At 36.9% G+C, this 16,875-nt stretch overlaps 1 protein-coding gene across 4 annotated transcripts in view; it reads right to left on the bottom strand.

Annotated features, from left to right (window-relative positions):
• Positions 1-16,875, bottom strand: part of SDCCAG8 (SHH signaling and ciliogenesis regulator SDCCAG8) — a 116,347-nt gene that overhangs the window by 25,486 nt on the left and 73,986 nt on the right. For all 4 annotated transcript variants that reach the window (XM_055810978.1, XM_055810977.1, XM_055810981.1 and 1 more), the window contains one exon: positions 16,740-16,871. In XM_055810978.1, the coding sequence (XP_055666953.1) occupies positions 16,740-16,871 (132 nt within the window). The remainder of the gene's footprint in view (positions 1-16,739; positions 16,872-16,875) is intronic.

The following is a 16,875-nucleotide window of genomic DNA, read 5'->3' on the forward strand; positions in this document are numbered from 1 at the left end:
ACTTGACAATAACAAACCACGTGTTTACTCTCAGACTCTTTTGTAGCATATTGTGGGGAGAAAACTAAGACTTAAAGTATACTAAACAAAGTACTCTACCTTACCTAGTTGGGATATGAACTTGGTTCCAAGTTTTGAAGGAGTCCAGGCCTTTTGAGGGAACTCAGCCAGCAATTCAGGCAAAGATTTCTTCAAAGGATAAAGAGGCTTGATTTTTCTTTTTCTTTGTCCTCCTCTTTTCTTTTTAAATAAAAGCAACATCTCTGATTTGTGAGCACAGAGTTTTTAAAGGAAGGGAGAAAACACCATTACAAATAGCAAGCAAAGCTTTCAGTTTATGAATCCACTATTTCATCCATGAAATATCCAGGTTGCCTTCATCATCATTTCCAAAACACCACATTATATAAGGCAACAATGGAATACTAGGCTGGTCTGTTTCCCATATTTTTAGTTGGCTCAGCTGGAAAGTGCATACAGGCTATTGCCCCAGGATGAGTGAATAATTTAACTCAAATGCAATTTTGCACAAAGTTACTTTCACAACTGGAAGAAAAAAAGAAAAACAAAAAGCATGGCTAGTCAGACTGTTAAAAAATTTGATCCCCCCCCTGCCCCGCCTAACTAAACTACTATCATCCACAAAGTTTAGTTCACAGTGTTACTGTTAAATAAGCGAGGTATAAATCTCGATATCAAAACACCAGGCTTTTCTGTGCTAAGAGTTAATTGCCCCTGCACAAAGTCTCAAGTACAATACTTATGCCTTACATCTCAAACAGTACTGCACCGCCTGGGTGAAATCTCTGCTCAGGAATAAAATTTATGCTGAAGTAGGTGCAAGACAAAAATCCTCAAATTGTACAGAGATTTAGAAGAGGTCTGTTGCATGTGGAACTGTTTTTGATCTTTAGATCATAAACTCCTGGAGGCACAGATCTTCTTTAATTACATGACTACAAAGCACCATGTGTTTCCATTATGCTATTTAAAAAATAGATTTAATTTGAATTTACATTTGTTGATGTAAACATTACTGACTGTAACATTACCCTCCAATCTGATGCAGAAAGTCACTGAAGTATTAGGAAAAAAATCTTTCCCATAAAGATTACAAAAGAAAGAATCCCCAAACGTGCTATTTGAAAATATGAATAGAAATTAGCTGAACAGGAAAGAATAAATTTAAGTGCAACAGAATTTTTAAGATATTTTCACACAAATAGCACAAACAGCTCAGGTCATCCTAATTTTCAATTCTGATCTACAGTTATCTGTTGTGTTTAAGGGACTGAATGAATTCAGACATTTCCAGCAACCAAAGTTCCACTGATTATTGAATGGAAAGAAAGTAGCATGGGAAGGATCACTCATTTATCTTGCAACACCTGGGAGCAACCCAGCAACTGGGAGCCCCACTAACGAATTTAACTACCAGGCATCTAATCAGTTCTGGTTTTTAACAAAATTAATTTTACCTCTGCTTTTGCATAAACAGTCCCTGTTGTTTGAAACTTTGTTTGGGGTAGCTTCTGTGCATCAGGTGGGGCTGAAACAGAACAGAGCAGTGCTGGGTCCAGATACAATTCAGAGAAGAACAGTGCAGAGGGAAACATTTTGACACTACAGCATAAGGTAAGCTTTGCACATGCACTGAAAAAACCCCAAAACCTGGACTATTGCTGAATTAAAGGGATTCTAATTTTGTTTTCTACATGACCTGCACTCACTTATAATAGTTACTATAATTTGTTTGGGAGAACCTAGGCAAAAAGAAGAAAAATGTTTATGTACCATATAGGTGGAATGTATTATTCAGTTTGTTATGTTACTTAAAAAAACCCAAACAAACAACTTTCAAATAGTGGAGCTTGCAAATTATATCTAATTAGAATGTCTAATCATTAATAATAATAACAGCAAGAACAACTACATCTAAAATTTGCCAAAATAGATGCAATTCAAATTGGGAGCAGACAGCTAAAGTAGAGTGAAAAGTAATAATAGTCTGTAAAGATTGTATTGGCTTTTGGTTTGGATCACGTAACTCACAAGGCAAGTGAGCAAACAAGTTGCAGGAAAAATTCTGAACATAGGTTTTTGTTCACTGTGTACATTAAAAAAATACTTTTTTTTTTTCAGAACATCCAAAAATCTTCAGAACATTTTTATTTGGAAACACTCCTTCCACATGCAGAGATGGAATACCTAAAATTACCTTAAACCAAGAAAAGCACGAAAAGGTAAAGGGAAAAGAACAGAAAACAGTACTTTTTCTTCTTCTTTTATCTTTAAAGAGGCATTTTTCTTCTTCCATATTACTTAATGGATCTTTTGTCTAGTAGCATGTAATCCCCTCTGACCCATTCCTTCTTTTCTTTTTGTCCTTATGCTAACCTGCAGAAGGAAAGGGTGGAAATATAGGGCCTTCTGTCTGATCTAAAAACACATAGGCAGAAAAAAAATGTCATGGACATAAGTAAAAAGATGGTGGCAAGACAAAAACAAATGAGTATTTGAAGCCCTAAATTCACCAAAAGGAAGTCTCCTTATTAGATCCAGATCACCATAAACAGTTCCACCAGCGGGAGCACACTCAACACTAGGTGAAGGATCACCTGGAATTCACATCATCTTGGATTTTTGATCACAGCATCAACAAATGCACATATTTATGGTAAGGAACTCTAAACTGCAAGAATAAAGTGTAATAAATACGTGAAAAGCATAAGACTGACAGCCTTCTTAATACTTGCACATGGGAAAGAAAACCACTAAACTTGTTTTGCTCTTGATCCTGTCCCCTCCTCCATCCCTAATTCTCATTTCACTAACCTTGTAAAAGGGTAAAAGCCTTTGTAAAACTTAAGTTTCTTGAGATATTTGCAGCTTTGGAGTCATGTCTGGAAAAAATGCAGTGGATCTGTCAAATCTGTTACGCATGAAGGTACAGACCTCTGATGTGAACTTAGAGCAGCTACCTAAATGTTTCTAACAGAAGCTAACCATTTCCAATATGTAACGCAGCACAAAAATAAATCTTTTTTTTTTTTTTTTTAGGGGAGCTTATTAAGTTTCATGAAACATTAAGTTGGTACACGTACATGTTCCATCAGATGTTAAACATTCTCCTTTTACTGCAAGGGATTTACACACTCGTATACAAAACGGGATGACCAAGCCATAGGCACGATTTGTAAAAGGTAAGCTCAGACATCAGTAAGACTTTCAAGAATATCACAAACTATTTCCCATAAAAGCAATTGTTCCAGGATGGTCCCAGTATCTAGATGTTTACTGCAGTACTTTTGCGACCTAGTTAAGTGTTCAGAGAAGTCTATACAACTATTTCAGCCAAGCCTGAAGGGAGGCAGAGGGGAGACACCTTTACATATGGCAGAGTCCTTAAAGAATTGGGCTTCCTTTAAAACTGGTGGAGTCTTTCTTCCTTTGAACTGAAAATAAAGATACCAGTTCTGGTGCAGTAGCTGTGCTACCAGCTCCTGTATTAGTTACAGGAGAACTAAATACCAACATTCCATCTCCCAGATTATAACATCCTTATTTATATTCATATGACTGAACAAAACTAAAAATAATATTTCACCACCTTTGAATATATTTCAATTTAGTATCTACAAAGAGAGAGAAATTCTAACATTCCTGTAAATGTGAAGGAGTAATGCTGTCTTGGTTCTTGCCAGAGTATTGATTTTTCATATATCTACATGAAAATCACTGTGTAAGCTTTTCATGTAGCAGTACCTTTCTTAGTAGTATTTCAAAAGGCTTTGTTTCTTTTGATACAGCTTGAAAACAATCCTGCAAATACTGAAGAAATTAATGACTCTAACATCCTTTTTTCCCCTTCTCTACCTCAAAACATAACACTGAAATCAGTATTTTGGTAGTAGTGAACTCCACAAAGTGCTTTTTCCTAAAGGAACTTTCTGCTTGTAATATTTAGATTAATTTTCTATTGAGATTGTTTCATTGTCCACTAACATTAACTTCATCTATTTCTTTGTCAATGAGAGCATCTTCTAGGTTAGGACAAACATGGCTTTGTTCACCTTTACCCAACACAATATGAATTTGGAAGCACCAAGAATTAACTTCCACAGAACACAGAAGTATCCCAAATACACATCAGGGTTAACCTACAAACAGCTTCCAAGGTTCTCCTGCAAAAAACTTGTAAGCATCTACCAGCCATACAGACAAGGGTGCTGATGAAATAGTATTTGAGATGGGCCACACAGAACACAGTAACACAGTGAAAAACCCCACGTATCCAAGATGTAGTGGTCAAAGCCCTTCCCTTACTAGAGGTGTCATAGGATTTATAATGCTTCAGCAGAATAAAGGATTTTTTCAAATAGGGTTTTGTCCGAAAGACTCCCAAACGTTGTATATTGCACAGTACTCAGTTTAATCAAGTCAAAGATGAATTATCAATCAGACCTTACTGGGATTTGGATCCTTTGTACCAGAAAGTCTAGAATTTCAAACACGAGCCTTGGGTAACTAAACATGAATCCAACTTAGAATAACAAACTCAATGCAGATGACTGTATCCAGCTTTAACATACATTTTTCCATGTCAACTAAAACTGCAAAGAGTAAAGGAGGGTGTACGTAACTGTTGCCCCACAGCGATCATTATGGTGTCCTTTCATTTTCAGATGCAAAGTGTCACATATAGAAATGTTGGTTTTAATTTCCAAGCTGTACTGTCTTACACAATTATATGTTCCTTATAAAATGAGCAAAGAATTATACCTTGGTCAGATATCTCACAGGGCACTCTCAGAAATAATTGCCTGCTGCAATTAACCTTTTTGGCATGAAGTCTAGACTTCTTCATGCTTTACTCTAATTCAGTGCCTTCTACTTTTGTTATTCACCACCAGCTTCTCTGAACCCAGCAATGTCAAGGGGTCAACAATTACATTGTTCAGAATACAGCATGAAAGTAAGAGTGACCCTGTATCATATCTTCATTTTTCCCCTTTGATCATCCCTTTATTTGACTGTATTTCAGTAAATTATCCATGTAGTTTTTATTTTGACAGCTCTCTTTACAGCAGTAAAACAAAATGTGTGCATTGCAAATGGCAAAGATTCAAATTTCAGCTATGTTTATCCAAAATAGCACTGAACTGCTTCTGTACTTATGCTATACTGCCTACAGCCTTACGGAAGGGGAGACAGATGGGATGAATTTAGCAGGGAAACAGCTGTGGCTTGAAGAAGAGACAAGCAAAAGTTTTGCTATCAGGCTTCATTATGTATCAAGGTACCAGTAAAATGTGTATCCGTAAGGCAGCCAAAAAAGTGTTTTTCATTTGACTAGTGATAATTACCTTTTCTCAACAGCTGACAATGTTCTAAGCAGCATTAAATAGGTATAATAATTAAGCAATAAGATAAGACAGACAGTGCCTTGCTGGGGATTATTGCTTGCCTCGGGTGTGTTGTGAGGCACAAAGCTGAAGGGTAAGTGACTTCAGCCACCCGAGAAATGTAATAATCCCCCAGAAATGCACTGCCTGGAGTGTCTTCTTGCTATTAAAAATGGAAATTTAAAAAGGACAAAATGTTATACATCTTTCCTGTGGATTTTATTGACACGGGTTAACATTACAGAAAGTCAATGAAGAAATTCCATTTCTGCCCAGGCTAGGAAAGCCCCCTCCCAAGGATATGTATGTCTCTGCTCAGCTTGTTTGTGCATCTTATTCATAAAACTGATTTGGGAAGCAAAAGTATTTGCATCATCTAACACGTGTGCTAAGGCACTGCAGGTTAAAGGAGCCTTCAGGATGGTGAAAGTTAAAGTGCTTTTAAGTCACATGTTTCCAAACATTTATTCTGGGCAAATGTCCATGCTTGGTGTCACTTTACAGACAAGCATTTCTAAAGTTCTGAAACTGTGTGTGTGTATATATATATATGCATATATACACATACACACTTTTTAAAAAATATATATAAAAGGTCAGCCAATCAAGTAATCCAAGCAAAGGGGGGGGGGGGGGGGCGGGGGGGGGGAAACCAACCCAACCCAAAAACCTGAAAGTTGTTTTTGACTACATGCAAGTCACATAGCTAAAACTAAGGCTAAATCCCCAGCAGTGTGGGAAGTGCTAGTATAGCACTCCAAAAGATTATACCGCTCTACATAAGCGGAGAAAAGATTACTGTAATTTCAGCCATGCTACTGAGACAACCTTTTGAAACTGGAGACCTGGAAGTATTTAGCAACTTTAACTTGAATCAAATCAGAATTCTAAAGACCGTTCAGGATCAAGTCCCAAGTAATGAGATATGGTATCTGGGACAGGGATGTATTTCCATATATGTAACTAAAGGTTGTCTGTCTGAGGTTAAAAAGAACTTAAAAAAATTAAAAGTATCTAATTTCCCCTTTCCCTCCATATATGAATTTACTGTTTACAAAAAACAAGTTAAACAGAGCTTAATCTTTTACTCTTTTCCTTCATACTTTCCATCGTCACTATTTTATTTCAGAACAAAACTGAAAGCCCTGAGCACAAATAATGCTGTCTTGAGTACACTAGAAATGCAGATGCTAAGTAGGTCTTATCACACTGTCCTTCCTTATAGCCACTTCCATAATCTCTATTTCATGGCAACTCCTACAATTAGCAGTTGAGGGATAACATATTTAAGATAACTAGTATAGTGCCTGTTACTATTAGACTACTACTGATAAGCAGAATTGCAAGGCACAATAAACTTTTTAGCATTTAATTTTTTAGGATGGCAATTTTTTTGGAGTGCCCTCAGAAACTGATAATGGATATGACTAGAGCTCCAGAAAAAAATGATAGTTAAGTTAGACAAGAAATAGGCAAAAGAAGATTCTATCTGTGTTTTAGAGAACAAAACCACTGGAAAACGAAGTCTTCAGTCTTATAATGCATAAACAGCAGCACTTCCAATTAGTTTGAAAGACGGAAAACAAAAAGCATGAAGGCAAAAAACATACACCTTTAAGTGCAATGTTAGTTATGGAACTGCTGGCACAAGACACATCAGGGCTTAACACTCAAAAGACTTAAAAGCAGGTTAATTTTATATAGAGAGAAAGAGAGCATCTACAATCGCACCAACTTCTGCAGGAGCAGGACTGGACCCTGCGGAAGCAATCAAAACACTGAAGTTATCAGGAAAAAGCAGCCTTCCAACAGCCTTGCAAAAAATCTACTTGCTCATTATATTAAACATAAATCGTCATTAGTTTTGGGTCTCCTTCTCTTTGTAACAATAACCTTGAAAGCCAGCAGGTGCACAGATTTTGCTTCAGAGCTGGTCAATTTTCATGACACACTTACAAAGCTGTTCAAATGTTACTCATCGGTCTTCATTTTCAGGCCCCCACTACAGGGGAGTGGAAGGTTTTAAAACACCTTAATCTGAAAATTTCCGTTGTACACACAGATCAAAACTGGAAGGAAATCTGCTACTCCTTAAAGTATTTTGCCAAATGAGTTAATAGTCAGATTGTCAGATTTTACTATTATTGTGAGTACATTTAAGGCTCAATAGGAAGATCCCAATTACCGTTAAATATCCCAACTAGGTATTTGCTGCTAACTACTGCATAGTGTTAGTCGCACAGTGCCTATTTGAAACCATTTATTTATTTATTTTAATGTTCTGACATATCACAAGGATATCACAGAAACACAGTACAGAAAAATGAACTTTAAAAATGCAGATGCAACACAATATGGAAGAAAGAAAATAGGGATTTAAACAATTTCATATTTTAGATGGACTAAACAATCAAGACTTGCTAAAGATTGTTAAATGGTGCATACTTCTAGGAGGAACACGGGGAGGGTTGTCCTTCACAGTTTGTACTACATTAGAAAGGCTATTATCCTGGGTAGAAGCCCTTACTCTGTAGCTCTGGATACAATTTAGCAGATAACTTCAACTGTGACATGCTCTTCGGTGCTATTTCTTGCCATTAAACATCTACATTTTTATGAACAATCCAGTAAAGAAGCAGTTCGATCTAGCCTGCTCACTTTTTATTCCGTATCTCTGGGGAAGTGGTGAGGAAGCCTGGTCTATGACTACTAAATGGACCAGAGGTGCCACTACCAGGAACTGCAGTCAAAGTGTTTCAAAGAAGATACAGTGGTGGTGAAGGGGTAATCGGTGGATTAACACAAGAAGAATCATATATCACCACCAGAAGCAACCTCCAACCAAAATTAACATGTTTGTAGCAAATGTGGGAAAATAAAATGGGCACACTGTTGTCCAACGATGCACATCTTTTTTAGCATCAGTGTTACGATCTCCAGAGGGCCAAGCATTTCTAGATCTTGCCATATCAAGAACAGTCTGGGCTGAGCTGTCAAAGACATCACCTTTATCCACCTCCATTTTAGAGGAGAGAATCAAGAATTCTTCGTTAATGCTAAATTAACATTTAAATTTGAAAACCAACAACTGTGCTGACAACAGAAAGTAACAAGAACAGCCTGGAACCTTATGTTGTGCTGTTTTATGTCACACATATTTCAGGGCTTTTTACATTCCTGGTAGACAAGCACACAAGCTTACTATTAGTGAGCTGAAGGCTTTGACTCCCCGAAGTTGATGGCATGAATAAGAACTATCGCCGTGTCTGTTTTGGAGAAGGCAGAGTACATCAAAGCAGTAGAAGATATTCTCCGGAGTGGACAGTTACCAGACTCTTAGCAGAGGGGGTGTTAGTCAGAGTGCTGATAGCTGGTCAACACAGAAGCAAGAAAACCTGGCTGTCTTGCCACCTAGCCTTTCTTTGAGGCATCGACTATTCCCCAGTTTATTGCATCACTTTCCCAGACGTTATTCTCCAATTTTTAATAAAAAACAATAAAATTGTGGTGGCCAGCTGTCTTAACCTGAAATGTGAACACAGATGCTGTTACTTTACCCTCTACACCTTCTTCCTCGACTATATTGTTATGCAACTAGAACAGACAGCGTTAACTAATCCCTTAAAAGAAGGTAATTCAGGCAATTACCAGCCCATTAACCTGACTTCAAACATGAAAAGCCTACAACAAATTCTGAACGAAAAAGAATATATAAGGACGTGAAGGTAAACGGAAAACATGACAAACTGAAACATAAGTTAGACCAAGCAGATTCTTTCATGTGAATTCTAAATTCTTTGAAAGCTGATTCTCTGATAAAGGGAATGCAATAAATCTTACCTACATTAACTTCAGCCAAACATTAAATATCATGCTGCATCAGCACTTGTTAACTAAGCTGTTACTGAAAAGTAACCGCCTAAAATAAAGAGCACAGCCAAGAGGAACAATTGAAGGTGAGGAAGAATTATAAGCAGATTTCTTGGAGTTTAAACAGATTTTTGAATAATTTGAATTATGACTCAGCACAAAAAGTAGGAGTGGGCTGAAAAATTTAAGAGATGTCATCAACTTAGAGAAGGTCTGGGATACTGCACAGAAAGAAATGGATGACTCAGAAAACTGGAACAGCAGATATGGGGTGGAATTTTATGATGCAAAGTCTTATACCAGGGACCTAACACATTCTCAGTTCATAGCAAAAGGCTCTGCTAACAACTTGAATTTACTTGGGAGGAAGAGGTCACGGATTCATTTCTTGGATAGAGAAGGATTATCAGCTGCCAATATTATGCAGCTGTCAAAAAGGCAAACGTGATCGTAGGATCCATCACTCAAGGAATTTCCAGTAAATACATTAATCCATCATCTGAGATGTTCATATGCCCTCATTCAAAACCCTGTAGACAGTTCTGATTGCCTATATTCAAAACAGATCAACAATCAGAAAACTGAGGGGTTTGGAGAGCTTACTGCAAAAAAAGGACAAAAGAGGAAAGCTTTACTTATTAATCAGACATAGGACTGATTAGACACAATCATTGTCTATAATTATCTGCATTGTCAGTGCAGGTAAAATAAAAGCAGAACAGAAGAACTACTTACCCCAATTTTGGCTCAAAGACAAGTAGGTACAAGCCGAACACAAATAAATTCAAACCAAAAATAAGAAGGATCCCAATCAGAAGATCAGTGGTACTGGGAACAGTTGTCCAAATTGGAGCAGCAAGGCCTAATGATTTTTACAAAGGAGCTCAATACATTCTCAAAGGGGAATAAAAAAAATATAAACCCCTTCTCTCTCCCTCTCTCTCTATATATGTATATATGTTATATACACCTACACTTAGTGATAGCTGCAGTAAAGGAAAAAAGTACTCCGTGACCTAGAATACATCTTACAGAACATTATTAAGTTCCCTAAGCATCTACCTGAAAATTGGATGTGACATTTCCTTCTGCTTGTCATTTCCTTCTTCAGAAGGCTAGCAACTTATTTCCATACTACTCTGCTTCATTTTCTGAAGACTCTGTATTTCACTCTTAGTACATTTTCAAGTTTCCTAACAACTAAGGTAATTTTTGCTTTGTGTGTCTACTGTTCAAGTAGTTGGGGAATAGATCTTTAAAAACAGTATTTGGGGGCTTGTATAATCTTATGCCACTTACTAACTATTTAGACTGGGAATATTATATACATAACAACATTAATAGTATACATTTTTATATATACAATATATAGAGACATATATTTAAAATGAGAGAGGGGAAAAAAGACAGACAAACATATACGCAGTAAGTAGACAAATAATGAACTGGAGAAGAAGAGGGAAGGGGAGATTTTGAACATCCAGTTTCTATTCCAGAGCATGTGAACTGTGTGCAAACACCTGAACATTAAACAAAAGCCAAATACACTTTAAGACTCTGTCAGGATTTGCAACAAATATATACATGTGTGGATGTTTACACATCATCCATTGATTAGTTCCTAATAGTACTTCTCCGGAGTGTGTATTTCTCAACCTAAACTGTGAGTCTATTAAATAGTAATAAAAAATTAAGTAATACTGGTAACCCCAAATTCTGGACAGAGCTGAGAGCTTTATCTGGCTGCACCGCAATGCTGCACATTGTGGCCACAAAACTTGTTACGACTCCGTGCATGGCAGGCTACACAAACCAGCCTGTCTCTAGATTGTTACAGCAATCCTGTTACAGCGAAACCACACCAGAGGTATGTGGGTATCAATAACGATGCTCAGGAAAAAGTGGAGCATATTGCTCTTTCAACATTGAGGCAATTTTTATATCAAAGTAGTTACGGGCACTTACATACGATAATCTCTATCTTCAATATAAAAATGAATGCATATTAAACTAAAATAAACCACAACATAGTGCATTTTCATTCTATAATTGCATTTTCCAAATAGATGGTTAGTTTAGTAAAAAGATAGTAACAATTGCCTCACTGTTACTTAAAAAAATACTACCCTATCAGTACAATAAAAATAAGGAAGACAATATATTCAACAAAGAACAAACTGGACTGGAAAACAGTAAAGGTCTTTTAGGCAGTGATCAAAACGAAGTTCTTCCACACATCATTATTTCTTGAAAACAGACACAAAAAATGTACAAGAACTTTAGACAGAAAATTAAAAATTTTAAATGCAAACTGATTGCTCCAGTTTTCAAGAAATAATTTTAACCAATTGTTCTACTGAAGATTTGCCAAAGAAATCCAAGATCTCTATTCAGAAGCGTAACAGTGAGAGCAAATGAGCTATTGTGATTTTATGTATCAGTTACTTGAAACTGCTGGTATATCCTCAATATATATATATGTCTTAATTCTCATATATATGTGTTCTCTCATGCATACCTGATCTCTACACTATCACTTAGTAAAACCAACAGCAAGTAAATGTAATGGTGGGAAAAACCTTTAAAATCATTGTCCAACTAAATATCCCATTTTCTCTTTAAGCCCTTGAGTGGTCCATTTAAGAATCCGTTTTAGCTCCTTTTCCAGATAAGCTTATCCGTAAGAAGCATGGATTTTCCCATAGGTAGAAAACAAATATAATTTGTCACATGTTGTGCTATACAGACATTTCTGCACAGTTGCTGCACTACACTAGCATGTCTGAAGGGGAAGACACCCCAGGTAGTTGGCTGCAGACACATCTCAGCAACATGGCATGTAGTTACAATTTGACACATATAGTCTTTATAAATCCAATGTCTATGAAGTCAAACAAATCTCCTTCTTATTTATAGTAACAGGCAAGAGCAGATCTCTGCCGTCTTGTTACACAGATGGTTGTAACATTTTTATAGTTAACTTACAACCACTGATGCCTGAGGAATAGACACACATCTGCCCCAAACTGCCAGTCCTGTAGGCTCTTCTTTTTAACTTTAGCTACCAAAAATAGAATTAAAATACATGTAACATTGTCACCCCCAAAAAGCTACTACAACAAAAAGCCCCATAAACATTTACATAAAATGTATTATTATTGTTAATGTTACACAGATTGGACAGTGATCGCACACACATTACAGGAAAAATAGCAGTAATACCAACCCTAATCACCAAACCTGAAGTTTTAGAGAAAACTCATAGCCCCAGATCCCATATACTGATCTTAGTTTGGAAAAACGTTTGCAAAAACCTATTTAGAAGTTTCTAAATTTAAGTTTTATTAAAAAGATTCCAGAAGAGCCTCATACCTCATACAAGCTATTGTCTATATGCTTTTCTGTGCTGCTTGATAAAAAGTAAAGGCATGTCCGTCTCGTTTTGAAAAAAGGCAGGCAATTGCCTAGGATTTTCTTCTGCTTGAAGACACTGCTCCATATTTGCTGTATTTCCACACATCATCTGGGTATTTAACAGGAAATGTACACAGAAAAGAGCTCGCTATATTAAGTTAAATGCTTCCCATTTTGGACCCTGGCTGTCCACAGCAGAAATTCTCTAAGTGGATGACTTACAATCTAATGCTTGCTTTATTCAGAAGAACAGATGCAGAAAAGCAAAGCCATAACTGAACCTGGTACCTACAAGAGCTGTTAACTAAGTTCAGTGAAAGCTTAAATAGCATGATGAAATCCTGACCCATGGCAGCTTGGGAAAATTTTATGTATTCATAAATATGTTCCATCAATAATAGACCTGGGCAGATTCTTGTCTTTTTCTTCTTGATCCCCAAACTGGAAGAGAATAAAGCTTGCGAGAAAGTGGATCTGCATTTACAGAACTGGTCTAACTACAGAGGTGAAAACACATGCCTTCAAATTCAGTTTGAAAACAGATAAAGGAGAGGATGAACCAACATTATGCATGCAGTTATGCAATTAATTTGATTTTGGATTTTCCCTCCTCTGGAATCTATTTATTTTTTTGTGGAGTGCAACACAGGAAAGAAACCAGAAAGGTAGTTTAACCTTTTATTTTTGCTACATATTCTTTTTATTCTTGGGTAGTTTCTATCTTTATAGCTGCCTTATAAGAAATTCTGTACTTTCTGCTAGTTGATAACTTCTACCCTGAACATGTACCTACAGAATGGGAATCTGAAGAATAATAAAATTTGCTTTGAGGTTGAAAATTTATACCAATGTGTTCTTTGCCACATAACAGACAAGAATTTCTTTCTCCAAGATTCAGATCCATAAAGTCACACATGCTGACCAGCATACTTCTAGTGGCCCGTCAAGTGACCCTATGTCACATTAATTAATACTTCTGAGATAATCTACTCAGCTAAACACATCGTTGTCTAAAATGAAAAGTACACAGCTGCAAAAAAAAATTAAAACCAAATAATATAAAAAAATAATTAAACATACATCTAAAGCAAAGATCCAGAGTGCTGCCAGATCAACAAAATTAAATGAACATCTCTTTATAAGCTCCACTGCAATTCTAACACGTCACCCTAGCCCTTCAAACCATACATCTTTCAGTTCAAGTATGCCCCAACAGCATGTGACAACTGTATAACTTCAGGTGGACATTACTTCTTTTTGTGCAATATTTCACTGAGCAAAAACACACTGAAAGTGATGGATATTTGCATTACATTGAAAAAGCTGATTCAAAATAGTCTTTAATAACTGCAATTTAAAGTAATCTCTTTCCTTAAAACCTGCATATAGCATTTTGGACTACATTCATTTGCAGCACATACTCAGACAGAAAGATAGGAATGGCGGAGAAAGAGTTATCTTGTTCACTTTCAGGAATGCAACTGTCACAATAGCCAAAACATTGCTGCTCCAAAAGAAATTCTGACTGATCAATTAGATTTTGCTCTTTCCTCAAAGTATCAGGGCCTGCCATATTCTCCTAGGAGAACAGAAGTAGTGACAGAGATTTCCTCTTAAACAAATACCACAATTCCTTGTTATTCAAATGGAAATGTTAGGTCCCCAGTTAAAACAAAATCATTTTGATATAAGAAACTTTGTAAGGAGAGCCAGAATAACAACAGCTAGAAAGTTAGGTATGAAAACACTTTGCGGGACTGTGTTGCAAAAAGACCAGTGCTATTTGTAGCTGCATACAAAGGGGAAACATTTTGTGTAAAGAAGTAATCATCCTTAACATATTTTGCTGTGATTATTAGAATCTGAGTGATGGATGAAAATCTGAGGCAAAATGCATTTATTATTATTATTATTATTTGCTCTTCTGCCTTTACTAAATGACATAGTCGGATCTCTAATTTCAAAATCAGCAGAGAAAAATCAGTATTTTTATTTGGTGGAAGTCCTTCAACACTACTATAAGGAACTGGGAGATTTATTTCTTGCAGTAGTTCTAATCCCCTAGATCTGAATACTTCATAGCCAATTTATAGCATTAAGAAACTGACACTGAAAATTTATTACAGTTTTCACATGAAAACTAAAATTAGAACACACTGAATTTTTAAAGCAGTTTATTATATCTGCCTTGTCATTTATTACCTGGATATTAAATGAATATAGTGCAAGATCATGATTAAAAATATGTTAAAAAGAGTCCCCTTTTAAAATGCTGGCAAAGTATACTGGCCATCATTCAAATACCTGATAATCCCTGTCATATTTAAATATGCTAAAATATTAAATGAGACAAATGCTATTACTGTCCTGTTTTCTCTCCTTGTTGTCATTAGAACAGCAGCAGAAGGTAAGGCACTGCCTGCAGCATGACCACTCTGCTTTCAAACCACTTTTCTGTTCTGGATTAATGCTTTCAATCTTTTCTGCTGTATAATCATTGCTGCTGCAGCAGAGAATGAGCAACATATTCAAATAAATCTACTTTATTTGGATCTGACAGTGGAAAAGTTGTCCTAAAAACTTAAAAAATAAGTCTTAAATTCAACTAGATACTAATAATTCTACAGAAGAACTGCTAGGAGGAAAGAAGGGGGCGGGGAGGAAGGAAAAAAAATAGAAAAAAAAATAGATATTTATTTTTTTTCCTCCTGAAAGTAACCCTGGGTCCTCACTGCATGTCCCCCATATGCTAAGAATCCACCACAAGTAAAGAAACCAACACGGAGGTGAAATAAACAGGAAGATTATGTGGTCACATAGATTAGGGATACAGTTGTAGCATTCTGAGTTTCTTTGTTCTCTGAGCTATAAAAGATGATGACAATCCTGGGTTACAGAAGAACAGGATGAGGTACAGACAGAACTCTGAAAAGGAAGAGGAAAATAGGCGGTCTGGATGACTGAAAAGGATGCACAGAGAGCTTGCAAGAAACAAGCTAACAGGGACAGACAAGAGAATGCAGAGATGGCAGCAAAAACAACAACAACAAATTTAGAAAATCAATAGTTGGAAAAAAACCCCTGAGCATACAAGACTGGCTGCTTCAATACATGCAAGCTCTGTACATATCAGGTGGTCAGTGGTCAAAAAAAGCAATCAGAATTTTTCCCAGCCAGGTCTATCTAGTCCCAGTGAAGTTAAACCGCACTTTGCCTTTCTCTGCTGACACGAGGTAGCTTGGCTGGCTGGGTTTGCAGAGTTGCTTCTCACCCTGCTTGATCTTCTGCCTCCCCAGCTCTTCCCAGTGCCTGTTACACTGCACGTGGCGTGGAAACAGAGAGCGTAAAGGAACTTCTTGGTACCAAAAATGAAAAGTCTCCAGTGATCTTTAAGGACATCTAATCCAAATCACAGCACAATCAGGTGGTCTCAGTCTCACCAGTCTGGGCAGAACGGTCAGTTGGTATTGTGGGATATTTCCCACTGTAAGTTTTGCCTTAGCTGCTCCCAGCAGCTCCAGAGGAAGTCAGGCTAGTGTTGCCTGGGAGCTGGTAATAGTTCCCTGGTTACTAAGGTCTTCAGCAAGATTTGCCTGTTTATCCAAGTTAAATATTAGTGAGAAAGATAACACGGTAAACCCCCAAAATACACCTATTACATGGCATAACGGAATCCACATCTGTACTCTACATTCATATTAGAATATGAATAACCTCCTCTCTCCTCCCCCCCCCCCCCCTTTTTTTTTTCTTTTAATATGGTAAGACAATTCATCCAAGTTAGAGCAGAGAACAGCCGAAGCAGCCCACACACATATGTACTAGGCTTAAATTCCTTGGAAGGCTATGTTGTTCAAGCTTTCCTTTTATTTATCCAAAATGGCACAAGCAAAAGATGTTATAAAAAAACTTGACAGAATGCTTGGGGAAGGGGTGGTCATTTTCATAAAGGAAGAATATTACTTTCAAACAACTTAGTGTCGGTTTTATGTTTACACAACGGGTACAGTACAGCAGACCACATACTGACAGATTAACAGGACCTCCTACCTTGACTTCATCCTCTCATGCATTCTCCCATGCTGGATGCATTGTTGGTCCAATTCATCATTCCGTTTCTGCATCTTCTCCAATCTGCCATGAAGATACTCTTTTTCCTGACTAAGCTGGTTGACTTCAGATCTAC

Source organism: Falco peregrinus, chromosome 7 (assembly GCF_023634155.1).
Source record: "Falco peregrinus isolate bFalPer1 chromosome 7, bFalPer1.pri, whole genome shotgun sequence".
Taxonomy (NCBI): Eukaryota; Metazoa; Chordata; class Aves; order Falconiformes; family Falconidae; genus Falco; species Falco peregrinus.